Below are 26,129 nucleotides of genomic sequence, written 5' to 3' on the forward strand. Positions count from 1 at the left end.
TCGGCAAAATAAAGACGAGGATCTTATAATATCTTTCTATCGTTTAAACGATTTGAGTATGAAGGCCCATATAAATGACGAAATTATTTTCATAAAGACATATCTAAAGGGACTGACAAATGAAAACATGCAAAGCTTGGGACGCTTGTATACAATTCGAAGGCAGATTTAAGAATGACGTTGATACAAATGAAGGAATTGTTTGGTCAAGATCAGAAATCATCTATGAATTTGCCTATCCAAGCCCCGCGCGGGATTTTGTCGAAAGTAAAATTCGATCATCCATTCGAAGTAAGAACGAAATCACCGTCCACACCGACACCCCGACCAAACGAACCACGAAATGAGGAAACTTTCCATACGCCCAGATACAACCTAATACCTCGATTTGTAAGTTCGTTAACTTACAGAAAAAACATACATTTACCCCATGGTTTTCATGAACTGCGCTAAGTACTTCGATATATTTTGGTACTGCTCACAATCTCTCAATACATAGCAGCCACTTGGGTATTCATTGCACAAGGGCACTACATTAGCACATTTATGGACATTAGCTAGACGTCCTTCGCTCCCTTACCTCCAATTACTTTGCAGCCCTTAAACTAAAAAAAAAATTGTTCAGTTCCAAGCACACTAACATTTGTTCGGTTCATCGGTTGTAGTGATATTGACAATTGTTAACCCAAAAACCAGATTCTAATAATAACCTTATACATATTATCTAAATTCGGGGGCGGAAAAATCGACTGCTGCCCCGGGCGGCAGGTAGACACACTAAGCCATTGTGCCCGCTGTGCCCCCAAGCACGGTTTTTTAGAGGTAAGCGGGGTTTGAACGTGCACATTGAGAAATACACAAACCCCAATTTGCAGTGCCTCTTACCCCAACTCAAACGAATACAATAACCGACACAACGACTTAGGAACCGTTTTGGAAAAGACTTTTGAAATTCGAAAATACAATTCCAATACCGAAGCGGGTTCCCCTGGCTCCAGTCCTCCAGTAGCTGAACATTTGGCAGGTTATGTCCGCCTGGCTGCACGGGAGAACTTTTAATACGATGAAATCCATTTTACCGATATTTTTTTAATTGAATGAGAGCCATCCCTTGCTGGTCGTACTCGTGCAACTCGACCTTGAACTAACCAATAGTAGCCGCGAATTATACCGCGTCTCCCGGCCCGCAGTGGAGTCATGTTCTTAGTGAAATTGGCGAATACGCAAAAGTGGTTATTTACTTTATGATGGTGTATGTAATGCACGGAGGTACGGAGCTAACCCATCAGTGCACTACATGTAATGCATGGACAGTGAAAGTGCTAAGTATAGAAGTATTGATTTCCCACCACTCAGCTGTGATTTTACTTTAATGTTGCCATGCTAGTTTTATTAGTGTTCCTAACGAGGAAAGGTATTACAAAATAAAAATCACTTTATCATAGTGACTGATTTATTGATTACTACTTTTATAATACAGAAATTGTTTAATAATATATTCCAATACGTGACGGATCTATGGATCAGATTGCAAATGCTCCCATGCAACAACGTCGTTAAAGGACGAAATTTCGGTACCAGTTCATTTACATTTGAATATGAAATACCTATTAAGATTTCTAAAAACCATTGGAAAACAAAACATTGAAAATCAAATTATCGAATAAATATACAGGATTTTATTGAATTCATTAAAACAAAATATTTACATTTATTTCGCACAGAGTTTGAGCATTGCCATCCAACGTGGCAATGCTGCCAATCTTTTGGGTACATTACCCAGTGACAGCGATGAGGAGCAATTTTTTGATGCACTGTATTAGTTCTAAGTTGTAGATATAAGTTTATTTTAACTTTTTAAAATTAATATACAGAATGTTACAAAAGTACCCGAAACACCGCAGAGGGGTTAAAGACCCACTTATAAAGGAGTCAATGAACCATATTTTTTAAATCGTATTACCAATTTTTCAATTACCGCGAAATAATATGTAAACAAAAATTGTTTATTGATGTGTAAGCCCTTTGTAAGATCATAGATTATATGAATACCATACTTAAGCTTTTTTAAGTACAATGTACAGAAACGGTATGAAACACTAATAGCCAGCGCGTACTGGTGACTTTTGTCACTCTTATCATGTCCGTGATTATATATGGAAGTCACCCAGTTGTCATATAGTAACACCGCGCATCTCCATAATTTACTATCTTTTTTGAATACTTTTGTACCACGTTGTATATCCTTTACCTATTTAACGGATTTGTGATTTTACCATGTGAAATATATATATCTCAAGTTTTATAACTTTTTGGGGACTTCGTTGTGAGTTGCAACTTCAAGTGTACATTTTTATATTTTATAACCTAGCAAAGTCAACTTAAAGCACGTTTTCTCATTTTTGGGTTCTGGGCCGGGGCTCCACAACAATGCGCATACCCTCTCCTTTGTGACGTCACCCATAAACATAATGCACGAGAGAACGAGACATGCGCTGTTGCATTTGCACATTTTATTGCCTGGTTGCCGCGAAATTAAACTTTAACTAACGCTACCTTAAGTTCAAAATACATGGAGTCAGCTCCAAATCAGTTCTAATTACTATGATTTATACTTTGAACTGTATAAGTGATCGCTTGCACCTCAGAAGGCGCTTCTGCTGGAGGAGCGGGAAAGTGGCCGTGGGCTCTTCTGTGGTTCTGTAACGCTGTGCCCTGGAAAATAAACGAAATCAGTTGAATACATGAGGAGAAACGAGAAACTTTCAACCGCCGTGTATCGAGAGGAATAGATATACATACGTATGTATATGTAAAGAGTATCAGCTCTTTAGATTTTATATTATTATTTTTTTTTCAGAATATTGAATGTTGTTTCTTCCACTTCTTCTTCCCAGCAAAAACACATAGGAAGTGGTGAAAGGCGGGTGTTTTGGGGGCTGTCTTTTGTAGATTTGACGTTCAAAAAGTGCTGATTTTCAGCCTACTTTGAATAAATGAATTTTGATTTTTCCAGGTAGGAAAATTGTACATAGTGAAATGTAAGATTTTTGTTGTAATCATTAATAAAATATTAATTAAATTTATTGTCTTTCAGAAACACAACCAAAGTTGTTTCGTTTAATCTTATTCATATAATCTAGAGAATCCAAAACTCAAATCCCTAAAGGTAAAAATTTAATTTATTTAGTGTAAGTGATTATCGTAGTCCCATATCTATACAATGTAAGGGGCAACGGGCAATGTATCACGGCATATAAGGGGGCGGACGAAAACAGTGTAAACAGTAAGTTTAGCGATAGAAAATAATATTCGACCTGTATGAATCTGTCGCCGCACACTTCACAGATGTACGGCCGGTCGCCCGTATGTCGACGAATATGCAGGTTGAGATCGTTGCTCTGTGAGAACGCCTTCTCGCAATACGTGCACTTGTAAGGTCGCTGTCCAGTATGTACTCGCATGTGACGAGACAACTTATTGCTGCGCGAAAACCCTTTAAAATATAACCACTCATTAACAACGACATTATCTATAAACTAAGTAGTACAAGCAGTGCTTATACAACGTGTTACAGAAGTACCCGTAAAACTGACAGGTAGTTAAATGGCCCCTTATAAAGAGATACAAAAATGTGTTTTTTGGAATACTTTTGCAACACCTCGTATATCTATAGAAATAATTAAAACGTTTTTCGACAGTATCATTTATACATATGTAGTTCTTCTATTCGACAAAAGACTGTTAACTTTAAACATACCTTTACCACAAACACGACAGATACATGGTTTTTCCCCGGTGTGAGATCGTCTGTGGCATTGTAAATCTGAAGACCTTGGAAAACCTGTAAATAATTAAAGGGTAAGAAATCCTTGTTTCAATATAAGTTAGCCTTTAAGGGTTCCCACACAAAACTGCGAACTCGCACGAATGCTCTACAAGAACGTCCGACCTCATTGCATCGCGCATTCCTGCGATATTACGCGATACTTGGATAGTCCTTTTAAAAGACTTGGTCCGCTCTGAGACAGCTTTAGCGAAAGACGCTCGGTGCCTGCGCCGCCTGCATTGTTTTACATAGTTTATGTTAACTGGCTGTAAACTTTAACTAAAACAAACAAATAATACTCTTATCTCCCACTACGAACGAAAACCGCCTGGTTTGACAAGCCTTGCCTTCTAGAACGTAGCTGTCAAACCTGCCGGCCGGTACCAATGAGCATTCATGCTTATATAAAAAGGCCAAACACCTGGCTAGGAAGATAGTACATCGATTCAGAACTGTGGGGTGGAAGTTAAAAAATAATATACACCAGCACCCGATGATCTACTGAAGACAATCTTTTGTAATTATACAAAAGGTTGTGGCGGCCAATGTGGATGCTCAAATGATGTTCAAAAGTTTGTGGGCATTACCGTGGCCAGTCATGCTTAAACGCAGAGTCAACAAATGATGAAGACGTAGATTTAGATCAAGAACTCCACTCCACATTTGAACACAATGATATATTTTTAGATACATATATTTTTCAATATGTAGATAAAAAATATATATTTGTAAAGAAAATATATTTTAATTTAATTCATTTTTTTTCTTTTTATTTGACGTGCTTACACAATGATTTTTGAATGTCATAATTTGGCATTGGATTTCACTTGAGATTTTTATTTAAAAAAATGTGATAACAATTGTAAAAAATAGACATTGGATGTCGTTTCTTCCTGATTAGAAGAAACAATTCAATAATAAATTTATCTTATCCTCATAGTCTTATATCGGGTGTGTCTTTCATAATCACATTAAATGAAATGCGTTAATATACTGGTTAATATATGTCGATTAACACAAATATAAAAGAAAAATACATAAAAATAAAAAAATGATTTTTTCAAACAAAGTAAATGGAATAAAAATGTGCAAAAATTAGAACACCATATAAAAGTCAATTCTTACAAACAACTGAAATTCTCCCTTGAAAACTGACAGCTGTCAACTGAGCAAAACATACGATACTCCTAACTTTATCTCTGCTTTACACATGATGTTGTAAATTATAAAAACGAAAAATGACTCCTGTGGTTAAACCACTGAATGGATTAGGTTATTTTTTTTACAATTCGCCATAGAATATCATAAAGTATATGCGATATGATTTAATGTGATTGTGAACGACACACCCGATATATTTTTCAAAATGTAGATAAAAAAATATTAAATCACATCGCAGTTTTGTGTGGTTGCCCTAAAAGGTAAAAATTTTTAAATGGGCTTACCTTTACCACAAAAATCACATTTATAGGGTTTCTCCCCGGTGTGGCGCCGCATGTGAACGATCAAATTGGAGGAGTTCGAGAAACTCCGGCCGCAATAAAGACACAAGCAATTATTAGACGAAGGTTTTTCGCGGTGCACATCATGCACTCGTTTGTGAGATCTGAAAGATGAAGACAATTAAGTTATTATTATTATTTTTTTTTCAATTTAACTGTATTTTTAATAAGTAAACAAGATGTTTCAAAATATTATCTACCTATAAATTATCACTGAAACCCCTGGTCAAATAACGCCCAGAAAATCGTTATGTCATTAACTTTAATTCTTCTAATCGATGTTAATTCATGTTTTTTCAGATCGTGCAATTTTGGGGATTGACTATATTTTGCGACTCTTTGTCGATCCGCAGGTATTGGGTAAAAATTTTAAACTATTCTGCACAGTTAATCTGTTTATTAATTTTAACAAAAACATATCATAAGTGCAAATCGATAAAAATTAGCAGCCTTACTTGTAAACGTTGCTTAAGCATGTCTTAAAAAACATTTAATCAATGCTTAAGACTTTAAGTAGTGATTAGTTAAAACATTGCTTAGAAGGTGATTAGTGATTTTATAAGAAAGGGGGTAATTTTGTAAAGTGTAAGTAAAAATAGTTCTTTATAACCTCCTCCCTATTCATGGGTACTTTTTTAAAAAACCTGTACTAAAGCAACTCACCTTAGATTATCACTTCTGTGAAACTTTTTTTTGCACACGTCACATTCATAGAAGTTTTCTATTGGCATATGTATTTTTGTATGCTTCACAAGTAAGTCTCGCCTGTAAATAATATATTAATTTAATTTTAAAAATGTCCATTACACACGGAGTCGTAGCGTAAGCGTATCGTAATTTGCAGTTACGAGAATAGCATGAATATTTTCAACTAACTCCACACGGTAACCATATCTATTAATCGATTGGTTTTGGAAATGGAAAAACAAAATAGTAGTGTTTCCGACGAAAACACACATTGACAACGCTAGTTTTAGAAAGATATTACTATAAGAAATTATTACACACATGGTAAGTAATGAATTTTATATAAACTGTTTCAGATTCTTTTTGACTGCTTTCTGCGATTCTTGCAGGAGTGACAGACCGGAGATGTTAAGGGTCTGAAGATTAGCCAAAAACCTTTCTACATACATATGTACGTCAAGCCATTTTTTTTTCAACAATTGTCCTATTGAAGGAACCTATATTTATTTGCAGAAGACTTTTTTAAACAGACATGTGTCGCTTGATTTTGAAAAAAAACGTGTTGTTTCTGTTTTAACACGACAACACTGTGAGTGTATGTCGGGGACACACGAGTCTCATTTGACCCTGAGACAGCTTTAGCTCATTTGCGGAGCAAAGCGTGACTATGATTTTGCTGTTCAGAGCTTGGAATCTACTGCTCGAACATTCGTGATAAGAGCAGTTCAAACATTTAAAAAGCTGTTATTTATTTGAGTAGCGACTCAGTATTCGACCGTTTCCTTTTCATCACCCAAATACGCTTACAACCCGTGTGCGCCTCAATGAAACTTCATGGAAAGTAAGTGAAGTCTTACTTATAGAAACTTCTACTGCATGTATCACACTGGAATTGCCGCTCATCTCGTCTGGTTTTTGGATCTATAAATTTCACTGACACACTTTGACCCTCATGATATCTTAAAATGTGCTTATTCAATGATATTTCATAGGCAAATTTTAGTCCACAAGTGTTACATTTATATTTTCTTTCGATTTGCTTGCACATGCTTCTATGGCGCGCTGCTGAGCGCAAAGAAGCAAACACCTGAAAGAGAACAATAAAAATTAGGATATTATACGAATGATACTTTTTAAAGAGTTCGGATAAACGCGTACCTTGGTACAAAGGTTACACCGATGAGACAGTTCAGGATGTTCAGCATCGCGATGATTAATAAGATCCGATTCCGATTGCAATATGCAGGTACACACACTGCATACTTGTAGCAAGTTGATAGCCTCCTGGAAACATTCGCGAGTTAAGACAGTTTATTGAGCATCATTCTAGTACAAATATCACACGAAAGGGGGATGTGGGTAACATTAATTGTACTTTTTAGGAATTAACAACGAGTTCTCCCACGAGCTGTGGGAAGAATCTGCCACAGAGGAATTTCATGAGTCCTCGGTTGCTATACACCTCCTTAGGAAAACGGATGTTTTTTCTTTTAAGTTTTTATTACTTTTTAAGTGTCATTAATTCTGTTTTTGTCTTGATAAAAATGTAATGCCAGAAGGACACAAAAAAACATTTTGTTAATCAATTGTCATTCAAAGTGGCAATGCAGCCAGCCTTTTGGGTACACTGACGGGTGACAGCGATGAGGAGCAAATTTTCGACACCCTTTATTAGCTTTAAGTTTCTTTTTATGTAAATATAGATTTCGTTTATTTTTAAATAATGTAGGTACAGAAACTTGGATATTAGTACAATAGTTTCTCTTATCAGGGGTCAGCAAGTCCCAATAAATTGCGATCAGCAAGATCGGCTAAACACCATTAAATAGCGATTAGCAATATCGAACAATAAATCAATTTGAGAAAACGAATCTAATCTAACCAGGAGAATAAAAGTTTTCCTTACTAAACCCAGAAAAAGTTACCATTGCGATGGATGTATTGGTAGTGCAGTAGTGCTAGTGATTTGCAATAGTTATGAATGTAGAACCTTAACCATATGTACATACCATATCTGAGTTCGGATCTATGAATTCCCGCAGGGTAATTTCTGACGCAATTTGTTGTTTTTTTTTATTATTAGAATCTGTGTTCGTAGAATCCTGGAAGACAAATAAATATTTACATTATGCTCATACCATACTCCAAGATAATTTCAAGTATCTGAGTGTAGTACACTACATACATTCTCAACATTATTTATGCCAGCTTTATCTTCAATACAAATATGCTGATAAAACTTTTGCGCGTCGAGATATATTTTCTTGCAATCTAGACAACGCAGCACCTTCGTCTCTAAAAAATAAAAAAGGAAAACATAAAAAAAAAACGTTGATCGCAGCATTAAAAACAAAATACATCGTTGTCACTGCCCTTGAAGACTACACTCTGTTTTTATACAAAAAAAAAGATATTTTTTTATGCAAAACCAAAAGTTATAAATCTACTGACACTAACGTAGTAAGTCGTTTTCCCATTTAACTGGATGCAGTTGCGTACCGTATCTCTAATTTGCTTTGCTCATTATACGGATATCAGTTTATGATATATGAAACTATTACACTTAATTCATTAATTTCCATTGAATTTATTTAATACGAACCTTTATGAGTTACGGCATGTAATCCTAATTCTTCTTTGGTTTCAAAATGATGCTTGCAAAATGCACATTCAATCTTTTTAGCAGGCATTGACGTAATGCAAAATCCATTTTCTGATAATTTGTTAAGGATGGTCTGAAATATACAATGGACAACATAAGTTAGACGTCGTCATTCAATAGAGCGTGTTGTTTTTAAAATATGATAGAAGAGTCACAATACCATAAAAAACGACATAAAACCCTACAACAGTATAAAAACATCAACACCTAACTGCTTCAATAAATGAGACAGAAAGCTATGATAAAATCAAAAAGAGTATTTAAAACGGATTGTTTTTTTGTCGAGTCTATTTTGACGTTTATTTCGAAACTAATATTCTCGTAGGTAAGGTGCTTTTTGTAACACAATCCATCATGACCTCTCTTGCTGATCATACTTTTGCTTTGGTCTCAATCGAAAATTAAATTAAATTGTTAGACACTATTTGGGATGCGAAAACGACAAAAGCTTACTTTATGATTCTAAGAAATAATAATATGATGATTTGATAAATTATAAAATCACTGACAAAACGGAACCAGGAAAGAAATCTGATAGGTTTACATACTGAACCATCGTGATATTGGCTATGTGCGCGACGGTGGCAACGCTTAGCGTTTACAACTTGTACGGAAGCTGTCAAATAATAACAATGTAAACATTATAATTTTCTTTGCAAATATAAATAAAACCAAAGATTAAAATTGTATTTTTGACATTATTTAAGTGCAATTTATTCAATAGTTTTACTGTAAAATGAATATAATAATAAAAACCGGGTTTGAAACATCCGCATTTGTTTCCAATTTCTGCCATGTTGTGCGCTGCGGTCGTTATCTGTCCGCCTCTACTCGCTTTGCACATAGCCAATAGACCAACCGAGTAATCAGTTCAGATCAACTTAACTAGCTTCGATTTGATATTGGCATTTTGAGGCAAAAGTTCAACGACAACAGTAACGTAAACCGTTGTCTTAAAGAAGTCCGCGGAATTCCGCAATAGAACTTGACAAGACCCATAAGAAAAAGCGATCAGCACACGTCTTGTCACTGTCACACGAATGAAAGTTGTATTTTTTATTTTTATGGTCAATAGTGGGTTTCCTGTAAACAAGGCGCAGTTGCTGGATAACGTAAGTTTGCTAGTGAAAAAGATGAAGCGGGATAATCCATTTCGAAATGGCAGACCAGGTCGTCACTGGTTTGAGGCTTTCTTAAAACGACATCCGGAAGTAGGCCAGCGAGTGGCCCAAAAAATGACGCAGACCTGCGCTTTAGTGAAAGAAGAAGAAGAATATTAGAGGATGGTTTGCAGAAGTAGGCGTATATTTTAAAAACTCACATCTCGAAGAAGCAATTCTATATCCGCGTCGGATTTTTAATTGTGACGAAAGCGCTTTCTTTTTGTCACCGTCTGACAACAGAGTTTTGGCAAAAAAAGGAGTTAAAAACATCTACAACATTATTCCCTGTTATGAATATGGCAATGTTTATTTAAATGTTTAAGTTGGCTACATGTTGTTAATATGTCAATGTTGGTATAAGCTCTCTCTCGTTTTACTATTCAAAAAGGCAACACGTTGTACAAATTATATTTTCAAATAAAAGACAAGTTAGTCCACCGAACAAGTCCTGTTTAATTTCAAAAACATCAGGTTATGGGCCCAGGCACGGCCATAACAGCTTGATGTAGATTACTTGCGGTGGCAGTAAAAGTAAAATCGACGAGAAGAAAAAAAGTGAGGTTGTCACTTTTGCGGCATCGGCTGACGGCTCGGCCATTGCGGAACAGCGGAACATCGTCGAGAAGGAGTACTTGTTCTTATTTGGGAGAGGACAAGGTAAAAATGACGGAAGGAAATAACAATAACGTCAATGTGATCAAGTTAGAAGGAGCCAGAAATTGGAATTTATGGAAATTCCAAACAACAGTACAATTGAGGGGCCATGGATGGTTAAATATCGTGGAGGGAAAGCAATTGAAGCCCGAAGTTGCCGCTGAGATACCGGCATGGGAGTCCAAAGATGCCAAAGCTCAAACGTTACTGGTAACACGAATGTCAGAAGAGGCAATGCTACATATTATTACTTGTACGAGTTCTGCGGAGATGTGGCGAAAACTTCATAGTGTTTATGAACAGAAAACGGAGACCAGTGTGCACATTATACAGCAGAGATTTTTTCAATATAAGTTTGAAAGAGGAGTCGACATGTCTTATCTAAGATACAAGAACTACAAAACCAATTGAAACAGATGGGTGAAGAAATCTCAGATAAATTTGTAATCACGAAGGTGTTGATGTCGTTACCAGACGAATATAAACATTTCATTTCGGCCTGGGAGTCGGCGCCGGATGACAAACAAACGTTTGAAAATTTAGTGGCCAGACTACTGATTGAAGAAGAGCGAGTAAAGGAAAGGAACGAAGGAGCACAGCAAGCAACACCGTCTGCATTCTTTGTGAAGAATAAAGGTCCAGGACCGTCAAGAGGTTTCAAATTTGGTAAAAGCGGACAGTATAATACCGAAAGTAAAAGCAACAATAAAACTAACAGTGAAGGGAACATGAGTAATAATAATAACTGTTTTTATTGTGGGAAGTTCGGACATTTTAAAGCTCAGTGTCGTTTTCGAAAACAAAGAATGTCAAGAAGTGAAAATAAAACGAATAGTAATGCGTTCGTGGTGTCTAATCTGTCGCATCAACTGCAAAATCTAAGTGGCTGGTGGATTCTGGTGCCACTGAACATATGTGTAGAGACCGTGCATTGTTTACATCATTGTCAAATACTTCGCCAAAACCTGTTATCATCGGTAATGGAGCAGTGATAAATGCGATTGGTTATGGACAGATAACAGTTCAAGTGTCAAACGGGAATGAATGGATTGACACAGTCATAGACAATGTCTTGTATGTTCCTGAACTAAAAACGAACCTGTTTTCGGTAAACCGCGCCACAGACAAAGGTTATGTTGTAGTGACAGATGACAGTTCATGCAAATTTTACAAGTCAAATAAAATTTGCGCTGTTGCGGAAAGAATTGGAAATTCTTTTTACTTGAATTTACGCTATAATAGTAATGGTGAAACTGCGAGTACTGCAGAACTAGCGTGGAACGATTTAAACGAGTGGCACAGAAGATTGGCGCACCAAAACTTTACCTATGTCAAAGATATCTTGCGAAAAAACAACATTGTGGTTAAACAAACGTCCAACCCGATGTGTGAGAGTTGCTTGGTCGGGAAAATTCATAGATTGCCATTCAATAGAAGCGAATTCAAGAGTACCAGGACATGTGAGTTAATTCATGTTGATACATGCGGTCCCATGGAGGAACCGTCAGTTGGTGGGTCAAGGTACTTTGTTTTGCTAACAGATGACTATTCGAATTTCAGAAGTGTGTATTTTGTGAAGACAAAAGATAGGATCAAGTATATAATTGAGGATTTTATAAATAAAGCCGAGAATAATACTGGAAACAAGGTGAAGACAGTCAGAAGTGATAACGGCCTGGAGTTTGTGAACAGGTATGTGAAGGAAATGTTTACAAGACGTGGAATAACACACCAAACTACAGTACCATACACCCAGAGCAAAATGGAAAGGCAGAGAGAGAAAATAGAACATTGGTGGAAGCGGCCAGGACAATGATACATGAGAGAAATTTACCAAAGAAATTATGGGCCGAAGCCATAAATACTGCAGTGTTCGTGTTGAACAGGACTGGGAAGAGTCACGAGGATGGGCGATCTCCATATGAGGTATGGACTGGAAAAACATATAATATCATGGAGTTGAGAGCTTTTGGTACAGAAGTATATGTACACATACCAAAAGAGAAGAGACTGAAGTGGGATCCGAAAGAAGAGAGGGGATTGATGGTCGGATATGAGGAGAATGTGAAAGGTTACCGTATTTACTATCCTGAAAAGAATGTAGTAGAAACAAAAGGGATATTGTATTCTTACAGCAAGAAGAGAAGGAGAAACCTCTAGTGAAGAAAGGTGAAGGGCAAACTGTAGTGTCCTTAGACCTTGAAGAGGACACAGGGCAGGAGAATAGTCCCGATATTGATGAGGTAACAACCCACAACCACAACGAGGTAGAGACATCCCACATGAGTAGTGACTTAGCAGACAACTCTGAAGATGACAGTGACTACTTGCCATGCAGTGAAGAAGAACAGTTATTGGAAGATATTGTTTTACCTGTAGAAAGGAGCAAGCGTGAGCGTAAAAAAACTGACTTCTACAAGTGTAATAACGTAAAATTAGAGCAAAGTGAGTGTGAACAACAAGATATAATGAATTTAAGTGACATTTTTGCTCCAGTTGCTAAGCTAGCAACTTTTAGATTGTTTGTAGTAATTGCAACAAAATATACTTTACCTATACACCAGATGGATGTCACTGGAGCTTTTCTATATGGTAATATTAAAGAAAATGTATATGTAAGGTTACCAGAAGGGGCATACTCAGGAGAAAATAATATTGTAAAGTTAAACAAGTCACTGTACGGGTTGAAAAGTTCACCTAAAGCTTGGAATATTAAAGTTGATTCTGTATTAATTAGAGATGGTTTTATAAGGTCTAAATGTGATCCATGTTTATATAAGAAGTATAGTGGTAAAGATAAAATATTTTTGTTAATATATGTAGACGATTTGTTAATCTTTGGAAGTAATGAAAGTGATGTCACTAACCTAAAAACAATGTTAAGTAAAGAATTTAAAATGAAAGATTTAGGGCTAGTTTCGGAATTTCTAGGAATACATATAAACCAAAACTTAGAAAAGGGTATAACTACATTGTCACAAAGAAAGTACTTAGAAAATGTATTAAAAAGATTTAATATGGAAGATTGTAAACCTATGTTGACACCCTTGGATAGTAATTTGAATACTAAAATGTTTGATTCAAATACTAATTGTGATATAGACATTGAAAGAGTCTGTAGGCAAATTATTGGCTGTCTTATGTATGCTGTCTCAGGCACTAGGCCTGATCTGTGTTTTGCAGTTTCCCTACTAAGTAGATATCAGAAATGTGCTAATAGTGCATTACTTAGTTCACTTAAGAGAGTATTGCGTTATGTGAAGCATACATTAGATTATAAAATAGTATATAAGTGTGATGATAGTGTATTACAAGGCTATTGTGATGCAGATTGGGGAGGTGATCAGAGGGACAGAAAGTCCACCTCTGGCTATTTGTTTACTTTTGCAAATTGTTTGGTTATGTGGTGTTCAAAGAAGCAATCTTCTGTAAGTTTGTCTTCAACTGAAGCCGAATATGTTTCTATGAGTATGGCAGCAAGTGAAGCGTGCTGGCTTGTTAATTTATTGCATGATTTTGATGTTCAGAATGATAGCCCTGTTAAGTTGTATTGTGACAATCAGGGAGCTATTTTGAATGCAAGTACAGACTCACTGAAACGTCTTAAACATGTTGACATTAGATACCACTTTGTTAAAGATTTGATCAAAAATAATAAAATTGATATTCAGTATATTAATACTTGTGAACAATTGGCAGACATGCTAACAAAGTCGTTAAGTAAGGAGTTGTTAATTAAGTTTTTAACACAATGCAATGTCAAGTGGTAAGCTAAGAAGTAGAGATGTTTATTTGGTAATGTTTTAAGTTTTGTTTTAATGTTAATGTTATTTGTTTAAAATGTATAAACATTGAGAAGGGGTGTTATGAATATGGCAATGTTTATTTAAATGTTTAAGTTGGCTACATGTTGTTAATATGTCAATGTTGGTATAAGCTCTCTCTCGTTTTACTATTCAAAAAGGCAACACGTTGTACAAATTATATTTTCAAATAAAAGACAAGTTAGTCCACCGAACAAGTCCTGTTTAATTTCAAAAACATCATTCCCAGTGGCGAAAAAGAGTGCGTGACCATCTTGGTTACGGCTAAGGCAGCAGGTGAATTGGCGCCTCCGATGGTCTTGTTCAAGCTCAAAACGATACCACACAAAATTGCAAAAACTGCACCGAAGGATTGGATTAGGATGTACGCCAAAGGGATGACAGGAGAGTCGTTTTATGAATATATGACAAATGTTTTCTATTCCTGGATTTCAAAAACTGATATCGATTTTCCAATAGTTTTTTTTGGATGGACATTGCTCACACACTACGCTGTCTCTAAGCAATTTCTGTCGGGATAAAAACATCCAACTGGTTGCACTATATCCCAACGCAACTCATATGCTTCAACCAATGGATGTGGCTGTTTTTCGTCCTCTGAAGTCCATATGGAAGAAATCCGTTTATGACTGGCGAAATGACAACCAATTCATTAAGCTCCGCAAAGAGAATTTCTGCCCGATGCTACATCATCATCATCCTCCGAGCCTTTTTCCCAATCATGTTGGGGTCGGCTTCCAGTCTAACCGGATTCAGCTGAGTACCGGTGCTTTACAAGAACCGACTGCCTATCTGATACCGCTGCTACATAAACTTCTAATTCAATTAGACCCCAATTCCATCAAAAATGGTTTTCGCAAATGCGGCTTGTCACCCTTTGATGCAAACGGCGTTGATTATTCGAAGTGTGTGACAAGTCAACCAACCAAAGCTGATAATACTAATCCAACACAACCAGATACCATAAGCCAGCATGTCAAATTCATAGAATCGCAAATAAGACCTGAACACCTAGAAGCTTTCTACGCCAACGGTGATGCGATTTGGAAAGGCGACAAATCCTTGGAAGGATTATTCAATCTCTGGAGGCAAATGCATACACAAAATAATTTGCCTTCAGATAGATTAAATAGTAAATCTTCAGCTATGACAAAATTGTGTGCTCAAGAAACGTCTGCATACATTGGAAACTTCACAGGTCTTACTGACATCTTGGATTTATGGTCTCCGCACACAGCGGGCGCGGCGCGGCGGGACGGGACGGCGACGTGACGCGGAGCAGTTGTAATGTACTAGATATTACGGACGACATCACACAGAGCCGTCCCGCTCGGCGCGACGCGACGCGACGATCTAGTACATTGTGTCGCGTCGCCGTCCCGTCCCGCCGCGCCGCGCCCGCTATGTGCAGAGACCTTTAAACGAATTCAGTGACTCCTTAATCACTGAAAATTAAAGTCATGCAGGGAAGAGATGTACGAAAATGTTGATGGGACCCTCATGAAAATCCTGGACGTGGAAATCCCAACTTCCCAACAACTTCTCCATAACGAGCCTTCACTAACAACATTTCCTATTATTATTTATAATTTATTATATTTAAAAGATTGTAATGCGAAGATTATAATAAAGAATAGTTAAACAAGTGTGTTTTTGCTCAACAAGCGACCCACATTTTACATATATTAAATATAGATCATCATATTATATCAACCGGGAATGCTAAATAATGTAATTATATTTTAATTTATAGCTTCTTTCCTTTTTACACACTCTATCTGCATCTTTTCTTATTCTAACTCTCCTATAACGGGCCTGCTGGAAGAAATTTCTCATGAAATTTCTCGTGCCTATGTACTATGTGTTCTATTTTTCTTCTTGTTTGTTTTCCTCATGTGTACATGAACTATTAAATAAATAAATTTCCAGTAAAAAAAATTGTCGCTCTTTGTACACAATGTTGGTTGGGTGGGTGGTTGTTGGGGAAAGGCTAAGCAGATGGTGATGAATAAATGTGAACCACGACAAAAAGCGAAAACAACAAAGTGTATGGTTTTGCAATTTGTTTAAAAACTCTTTCGATTGTAAAAGGTTTTGAGAACTGGCCACTGACAACTGACGTCAGACGGAACGCGGCTTTCTTTTAAAAAAGGATAAACAAAAGAAGGGGAAAAAAAGACGGGACTTAGCTGGTCGGGGTTCGCATTTTTAGTTAGCGATATTAATGGTGGTAATTTTGTATTTGAGTTTGATGATAATACGGATTTGTGAAACTAGAAAATAAATGCTAATTATAAACTTTAATAGTAAACTGGTTTTTCTTCAACGAGAATCCTTCTACTAGAGACACTTTCCACCACTACAACCTGGAGATTCTTACAAAAGTCGTGGAATAACAACATAAGATCTCGTACATTTAACTCAAGTACATTATCTGTTAAGTTCTGTTACCCTGGTACTCGTGACAAACAATGATTCGATTTCAATACCAGTATTTCATTGTAGAACATTATTAAGTTGCTAATGCATTCTTCTCTTCAATTTCTTATAATTAAATTTTGATTTTTTTTTTTTTAAGTATGATCATCCACCGATATATCTTTTTTTTTGTCCTATTTCGTAATCTAAACGGAAGCCAAAGGTTCAAGCTGAAAACAAGCGCTTAGCCATCCCTCTTGGGGGACCTAAGCATAAAGTTGACGCTTGAACCCTTTGCTTCCGGTACTATAGTTCTGTGTATATTAGCTACCTAGATGTAATACTGGAGACAATAAACGTTTATTCTACTCTATTCATTTATCTGGCTTCAATGCACTTGTAATTCCTTAGTTTTTTTTGCAACATTAATTCATGCTATGTATCAGAGATGGCACTGTATGTGAAAAAAGATATTCCCGCTTTTCTGTTGTAATTACTAATACTGACCAGATTTAACCGATTTTGGAATGAGCAGACTATAAAAAACAAGAAGGTAGTCTTATGCCCGCCTTCCACTGCGAGCGGAACGGACCCATTACGGACTCCGCTAAACTCGTAACGATGAAAGAAGAAAGAAAGAAAAAAAAACATTTATTTAACACACAAATGACGCAGAAAAAAAACACAAATACAAACAAATAAATCTAGGAACAAAACAAACAGTGAAACAAAAAAGAAAAGCGCTGCAGCTGCGTCACTTATGCTTGAAAAGGGGCAGCGCTCAACATAAATGCTGTGTCTCGCACACGCAGGCACGAGACAACAGCGCTGGTTTTCAGCGCTGACCCACCACATGACTTGCCTCGGGACTACAATCCAGACGCCGTTTCGGCACGAATCCAGTAAATAAATATATATATATATATATATAAAACTAAATATATATATGTATATATAATTAGTAAAATAACAAAAACGTAGTAAAAAGTTAATAGTAACAATGAATATGAAACAAACCATAGACAAAACAAAACACAATACGAGAATATGATGATTTTCATATATGTGCTTCCACCAAAGCGGAGAGGGGCGGAGAAAATGAACGGAGGCTTCCCGCTCGGCCTAGTTGACCTCGTTGTCAGTGGAAGGGTAAAATAAATTATTGTAAAAACTCTTAGTGGAAGGCAATATTTATCATTTCAAACTCCGTTCCGGTCAACTATTTCTCGCTCATTTCACTTACGCAGTGGAAGGCGGACATTAAATGCCTGTATTTGAAAAATTAAATCATCGCTTAAGTAAGTGACGTTCATTTCTTTTCATGTTCTCGAGAACTTGTATATATTGACCTTTACCCCTTCAACAGTTTATCGCTTTGTATTGAGAGACTCTGTATATATTTTATAGGTTGAGAGTGTAACAATACTCCACGTACCAAACGATTGAACTATGACATCCAACGTTCTGAAACGTTATTTTTGTATCTGTTTGACATCAGTCACAAAACTGGTGAAAGACGTCTAGCATCTTTCGAGATCGAACGAGGGCGAATTACTAGCAATAGTTAAGCATTATAACTAGTACAACGAAAATATTTATAATGCGAGTCAGTTTTTAGCCAATACAGTCAGTTCCTTTCATGCCAGCCGCTTTCTTTCTTTCATTCACACAGTTCATCTCAATATTTATTTCATTTCATCTGGATTAATAACACTTTTAATGACGCCTCGGGAAAACAAATCAGCTATCAAAATAGCACATTTCAATTTTTTTTATAGCTATGAAACAAATAAGTCGACATGCATATAGATAATAGTTGAGGAATATAAGATAAATAAATTACGAGCAAAAAAAAAGGACAAAATGACACCTCATAATTTAAAGAACAAGAAACAAACAAATCCCAAAACTTTTATAAAGACGTAAAATTTTCTGGAAACCAACAAAGACCAACACAATCCAAACTCGACTACAATTCCCAGTATTTTCGCAAAGACAGCCAAAAGTCAGCCTTATTCAAAACTTGGAGCTGGACATGAAGACCAAACTTTTATTTTTTACATTCTAAAAGAACATCTATTGCGTAGTCGATTCAATGCGAAATATAAACCCAAGTTTTGGCCAGAGCTCGTGACTAAATAATCGACAAGAAATCAAGCCGCCAAGAAAAGCCTACAGTCCTCGGACAACCACTTTTTTCATCTTCAAACAGAATCAAAACCCATTAGGGCTTGATCGAAATATTTATGAACGGACCGTCCTCGGTACAAAAGGTAAGTTTATTTGTCTTTTTTTACTATTGGTATTTTTTCTGTTATTTATTTAGTTTATAAGACGCCCTAATTTTCAAATTGTCATACGTCAACATGACATATTAAACCATTGTCTACACATTTTTTTTTTAAATTTAATCAATCGATTTCTCTAAGGAGTTTCTATTTCAATAAATAATCCAACAACAATAACATTCTACTGCTTTTAAGGAAAAGGTATGATTGTGGCCCAAACAAGTCAATCAGACGATGTAATCACCCATACAAACTTTGTCACCCCCTTTGGGTTAGTTTTTTACAAAATCCTGACTAACGATGCGAGCAACAGCAGGAGTGAAAACAAGTGTTGAAGTAACTCAAATGCAAGCTACCAGCTAAATTGCTATTTCAAATAGGCCTTTGCAGACTCTTATGAAATTTCATCAATGAACATTTTAACACTAGAAAAACCAGAGTGGTCAAATGACCCCAATGAAGTTTTTGATCAATCATATTTTCAAAACCAAAGTATTGAAATCGCTGTGGTTTTATGACTTTTAATATTTCGTCATTCTTTACACTATTCTGACGTGTCGATACCGAAAACAAGATAAATACGAATTAAAAATTATCATCTACCTAGAAAGACCGCAGTGGTCATTTGACACCACTACGTGCGTGCTTTGTAAATTCGTTGAATATACTCTTATTGTGGGTAGTTAAAATATTTGCATTGATGTTGATTCAAAGTGCTTATGTAATGGTTTCCTATATTTAGGGAGAGAAGGCCATCCCATTTCCCATATGAAGGCCATCCACAAAATCAAAGTTTGGGCGAGTGCGTTGTATTGCGACTAATGGACTCATACTTGAATAGTGGTCGAAATATAACAACTGATATATTTTTTATGAGTGTAAGTTTATCAGAAAGCTAATTGAAAAACGTACATCAATAGTTGGTACGGTAAACAAAATACGAAGAGATATTCTAGCTACTATAAAAAATGCAACCCTCAGTTTATATGAAACACATATTCACAACTCTGAAACCTGCGCACTTACAGTTTATCAAGGAAAACCTTCAAAATCAGTTATGATTCTTAGTTCACTTCACTCTTATGTATTTGTTGATCCAGAAGAAGCAAAAAAGAAGCCGAACACGGTGAAGTTTTACAATGCTACAAAATTTGGAGTACCTGGATGTTATTGATCAAATGATCAAGAAATATGCTGTCAAAGCACCTTCTGCTCGTTGGCCCTTACAAGTGTTTCATGATATTATGAATTTGGCACCAATCAATTCTTGGATTTTGTACAAAAATCCGAGAAAAAAAGTCATTCTTGACTTGGCAAGGGAGTTTATCGCCCGAGATTCCCACTCCTTGATGACGCCATCTAGGTACTTCACAGCCCGATAATAGCATACCCCAGACCCTGAAGAAGAACGTAGCGAAAAGAGAAAACGGTGTCACGTCATTGTTACATGCAAAAATGCAGACAAAACAACAAATCTTGTATTAGTTGTAAAAAGCCTTTGTGTGGTTCTTGTAATGTAAACAAGGAGCTAAAACATCAAAAATGTGCCAAATTTTTTCATTTTTATAACACATAATGGATGTTTAATTACTATTAAGGTCTTTTATTTTCTATTAGATGTTAATCAATAAAAATTAAAACCATAATACATGAATAAAACATTACAACCCATGAATGGGTCATTTGACCCCACTTGGTCTTTGTAGGTAGTTCAAAATTTCGGTCTTTCTAGTGTTAAGTACACTTTAAATAGATCATTTTTTTTATGTTCTTATGGTCCTACCCTACATTGATAAACCTTTTAACCGTATGGCATGACCAAAACATAATATGGTGTTATAATAAAGTGAAATAAACACTTGTTAGCAGTACTTTTTATTGCATGCATCATTCTCCGGGCCTTTTCCCAACTATGTTGGGGTCAGCTATTTTATTGCATGCAAAAACCTAAAAATACCACTTACACTGGTTAACATTTTTTTAGGTCTCCCTCTCTTTTTTGGGCCCATTAGATCTGCATGAAATTCCCACATATGTTTCGTCAGATTCTCAGCACCATTGTAACATGTACCACAAAGTGGGCAGAAGGTACGATTTGTTTCATCACACTCGACTGAAAAAAAAAAAAACAACAATAGAAATAATCGATTTCTGCACACACAAAGCAAGCTAATAAATATTACAGCATAAGATTTTGCCCTAGCCTGCCTGATCCCCTTATGGTGGAACAGGATTTAACAACCACTTATGTTTATTATATTAACAATCAACAGATCTTAAGTAATTATTATCATATTCACCTTTTATGCATATTTTCTGGTGATCCAGTAATTTATCACGTGTATCGAAAACGACTAGGCAGCTTTTGCACACAATACATGACTTACGCTCTAAAATCTCATGTTCAGTTTTTACAGCCTCTGGAAAACAAAAGCAAAATGTAATTTTTTTAGTAAAATTGTCATAAACATTTGTATTTAATGTTTGTATACATCAAGAGCAATATATGATAGTATGAATCATACCCAATTCTTGCAAATCTGGGCCACTATTTAAAGAAATGTTAAAATCACTATCAACATAGTCATCATTTTCATGTGATGACAAATCTTCAGTCTTTACACTTGATGCATTGTTCTGAAAACAAAATAACAACAATATTTAACAAGTATCGCATATTCACATTAGTCACAGTATATACATACTTAACTGCCAAGATTTGCTACCTTATACTTTTATTTATCAAATTAAATATAGGCATCAAAGCTAATATCAATGTATGCAACACTATATTCAACACATACTATTAAATGGAAATACTATGTAAGAGGAAACACTTTTGTTTGTTTGTTATACCCTAAAGGCTCTGAAACTACAGAACCAATTTGAAAAATTCTTTCACTGTTTGAAAGCTATACACTTCCAGAGTAATATAGTCTATATTTTATCCCAGTGTGGGCAATAGTTCCCAAGAGAAGAAATTGAGACCCTGGGAAAACGGCTAGTTTATTTATAAACCTAAAATTGGAAACAATCACAATTTTCGTTAGTTTTACATGCTTGTAATAAGACAATATTAGTAATTAGGAGCTTGGGCTGCTCCTCCTTCATTCTTACATGAAAGAATCAGAAATCTCATGTTAGAATTTGTATTTTATATTTTACACATTTAACCTTTACGAATTTTTGGATAGACAGGAGTCATCATTTATAACAATAATGCTATGGATCCCTTTATGAGCAGGTTGGACTAAACTTGGCTAGTCTTTTTATATTTACTTACTTGGCCCAATGTTTTTGTCATTAAAGAACATTCTTTCTTTAAAATACCCCTAAGTGACATGTTGGCTTCTTCTGATTTCTTCTTAAAATCATAAGCCTTTTTAGCCTTTTCTTCACACTCACAGCATATTGTAGAAGGCAAGCCATCATTTTTGCTGATCTGTATAAAACATACATGAATAATTTTAACATTATACAGCAAAGCGGGCAGCACTTTTTGTAAGTAAAAATTAACATGGAGTAAGCACATAATTCTATGTCATTTTTAACAAAAAAGACTGCATCGTTTTATATCAGCTTATCGCCATGGTAACATGAAATTTTAAGACACAATTTTCATAACGTCATAAGACTGTTATTGGAGTGATGTTGCACAAACAGAGAGTAATATAAGAAATAAAGTGGTAAAAATTTAGTATCGTTTGGCAGGCGGAGGGGGAGGAAAAGGGGGGGAGGGTGGTGGGGGGCTCCACCCCTATCCTCTGGTACCACTCCCGTTACAAGGTAACGCATAATTTTTGAGAAAAATAGATATTTCTAACCTAACCTCAAAACACTATAATCACCCACTACGGTCGGAAAATTAAGTGCAAGTACTTCTAATCAATACGAACAAGGGCAAAGTCGACGGAGCCCCGCTACGCGGGGCTCCTACTTCTGGGTGGTTTAAAAAAAAATAACCACGAAGGGAATGGCGGGGTCTTGCAGACCCCGCCATCCCCTTCGAACCTAACCTATCCGAGTCGGGGGTGCCCTAAGTCGCGAGCTCGCTTCGCTCGCTCGTGCATACTAAGAGGATTAAGATGTTATTTGAAATAACATCATAGTACATTGACGCAACTCGAAGAGACACGGAATGACAGCTAATCACAAATGACACTTAACGCAAAAACCAGAGACATTTCTTTATTTTTTGCGTTCCTTTTCACGGATTTGTACATCACAGACGATATACTAAAACACATTCGGTTGTCGATCGCCCATTTTAACGTTCCGTTTCACCGAATAACGTTGACATTACGTGTTTTATCTGATTTGAGGTTAGAAACATTTTTTGTAAATTTCTCGAAAAATATCCATTACCTTGTAACAAGAGTGGTAGCGTTATAATCGGAGACCCACCCTCTACCAGATTTAACCACTTTTAGCCCCGTCCGCCTGCCAAACGATACTAAAGCCAACCCCAAGTTTAGTAAGCGTGTAGCATAGGAAACAGGATTTATAAATCATTTCATCAAAAATAAAAATTCTGGAGAATGGCTAGTTTTTGGTTTTCTATCACAACAAGTTACAATATTATTCCACTGTGGTACGGAAAGTATTTCTACCACGACGTGTAAAAAACGCAATAACAGCTAGTACCTCATGTATAATTGTAATAGGTAATAGACCTACTATAATCATAAATGTCATTGTTTCAAAACGCTTCTGTAAATAGGAGTTGAGAGAATGTGCGCTTCCCAAACTGGGAAGTGGACTGGGACTTTTATTGCTTAGCAGAGACATACAAAACTTATAATACATTTCAAGTTTCCAGTAAATCGATACAGTGCAATGTATATCAAGCCAGCCTTCTTACACAGTCCTGTTTATTTACCATAGCTTACTCAGCTCATATGTATTACAACTTTTGCTTAGGCGAACTTCAAACGGAGCTAGCTACAGGAAAATCTATGCAATGTTTAAAAAAAGTTTCGGTAAAAAAAACGTAAACAATTATACCTTAAGTCCAGTTGTTGAAGTAATAATGTAATCTAACGGGGTTGTTGTTCCCACAATAACATCAAATATTGAGTGTAACTCATTATCTTTAGACAGGCATGTTCGACATAATTCTTCAATTTTTATTTCACTTTGAAACGAAGCCATTTTCTTATTTCTCGTTGTCCGTCTGCTTCTTCAGTCTTGTCCTGTCACAGATAAATAAATATATGTAGCAAGCCAGTCACAGTGTATATATAATAGCAATATTGTCATGTCGTTGTCAAATAAAATTAGACTACAGACTATACACACAGCACGTCGCCGCGTCGCGTCGCCGTCGTCGCGAGCTTGCGCCGAACATTATTTTGATCATTGGATGTACATTGGATTAACAAATTCTGGTTATTTCATAAGCGATTAGTGATTAAGCGTAAGGCGTTCATTTTTTTTGCCTTTCATTTGTCATCTTTCATTAGAAAATATGAATGCAAAGAATAGGAAAAAAAAACTATTCACTCGGAGACTTTAAGGTATGGCACGTATGTCATAAACGTTGAAACGTATTTAGAAACGTTTCAATGCCATTCAAAGAGCTAGAGGTTTTTATTTAACTCCGCAAGTACTAAGAATTTAAAAATATTTTATAGATAGTTTTGAATTGACGCATCCAGCTTCTAGAAAAGAAAACACGTCATTTTTATTGTCGGCGCAACATGTTTTCTTCTATAGTCTTTGCACATCATCTTGCTACAAGGTATTGCTGTGTGTGATATTGTACTTTATTGACGTTGTTTGTTATAGATAGTTCAACTCAGATTTGCGCGCGGCCCTATGTGTGCGTCGGCTTGTAAATATACAACTTTCATTTGTGTGACAGTGACGTCGTCCGAGCATGACGTGTTCTTATCGCTTTTTGTTATAGGTACAGTCGTTTACGAAAATACTAGTTAGGTATTCACGGAGAAATTATTAAGGAGTCAGGTAAAAAAAAATGAAACAACATTCAAAGCTTTTTCAATTCATTTATTTATTTTTAAACATATAATTTACATTTTTAAATATTAAATATAAAAATAAAAAACATTTAAAAATATAAAAAATAGGTTGCCACCGATATCGGGCACAGGGTCCAAGGTACCGGTGGTTAGGGTCCCAGAGACAGAAACCTCCTCACAATACGTGCCGTATCAAGGAGTACTGCCTTCTGAATCAGTCCCTTGATCCAGCCGCCCAACGAGAGCCTCCTGAGGTGTTCGTCGAAGCTCTTGGCTATTAAACCATTGGCCGTAACGACAATCGGCACAACAACAGCCGCGTCGACACTCCACATGGCGACAACCTCGTGCGCTAAGTCGAGATACTTTATTTGTTTCTCTTTCTCAGCTTTCACAAGGTTCTCGTCATGCGGAACAGCGACATCGACTATCATCGCGCGGCGCGCTAATCGATCTATCACCACAATATCAGGCTTATTGGCTACAATAGTCCTGTCAGTGATGATAGATCGATCCCAGTACAACGTGATATGGTCCTTTTCGAGAACTGGGTCGGGCGCATACTTGTAGTACGGTACCTCAAGGTCTACAAGGTTGTATTGCAGAGCAAGCTGCTGGTGGATAATCTTGGCCACTTGGTTATGTCTGTGCAAATATTCACCATTAGCCAAACGAGAACAACCAGATATAATATGTCTGATAGACTCACCCGGATGGTGACATGCCCGACATATGTCAACCGTCCCGTCTTTCACGATATATCTCCGGTAGTTATTCGTAAGGATAACTTCGTCCATAATTGCACATACAAACCCTTCGGTTTCTCCAAACAAGTCACCGAAGCGTAGCCAAGATACGGACGCATTGAAGTCTACATCGGGGCCATGAAGAGCCCCGAAGAAGCGTCCGTGTAGCTGTTTGCTCTGCCATACCTCCTTGCGATCATGGGTAGTTAGTACCACAGGTCTGCGCCAGTTCTCATTTGCCAACGATAGCGGGGTGAGTCCTTTGTCCACTGCTACCATATCACGATGCATACCCACGTCGCTTTTGAGAAGATATTCTCTGAGACTGCACACCTCACGGTTGTGGAGCGTCTTTGCATTTAAAAAGCCTCGGCC

At 36.5% G+C, this 26,129-nt stretch overlaps 1 protein-coding gene across 1 annotated transcript; it reads right to left on the minus strand.

The window, feature by feature from the left end:
* Positions 1–1,664: 1,664 nt before the first annotated feature.
* Positions 1,665–24,245, minus strand: LOC110379392 (zinc finger protein 568). The gene is made up of 15 exons (XM_021339057.3): positions 24,032–24,245; positions 22,311–22,469; positions 21,553–21,664; positions 21,328–21,447; positions 20,992–21,140; positions 8,621–8,753; positions 8,204–8,313; positions 8,028–8,120; positions 7,177–7,302; positions 6,876–7,105; positions 5,995–6,096; positions 5,275–5,435; positions 3,761–3,844; positions 3,318–3,496; positions 1,665–2,715 (listed from the first exon to the last, which is right to left on the minus strand). Exons 1-15 carry the CDS (start codon positions 24,176–24,178, stop codon positions 2,596–2,598), a joined length of 2,025 nt encoding a protein of 674 aa, XP_021194732.3. The 5' UTR covers positions 24,179–24,245; the 3' UTR covers positions 1,665–2,595.
* Between the last annotated feature and the right edge of the window lie 1,884 nt (positions 24,246–26,129).

Source organism: Helicoverpa armigera, chromosome 1 (genome assembly GCF_030705265.1).
Source record: "Helicoverpa armigera isolate CAAS_96S chromosome 1, ASM3070526v1, whole genome shotgun sequence".
NCBI lineage: Eukaryota > Metazoa > Arthropoda > Insecta > Lepidoptera > Noctuidae > Helicoverpa > Helicoverpa armigera.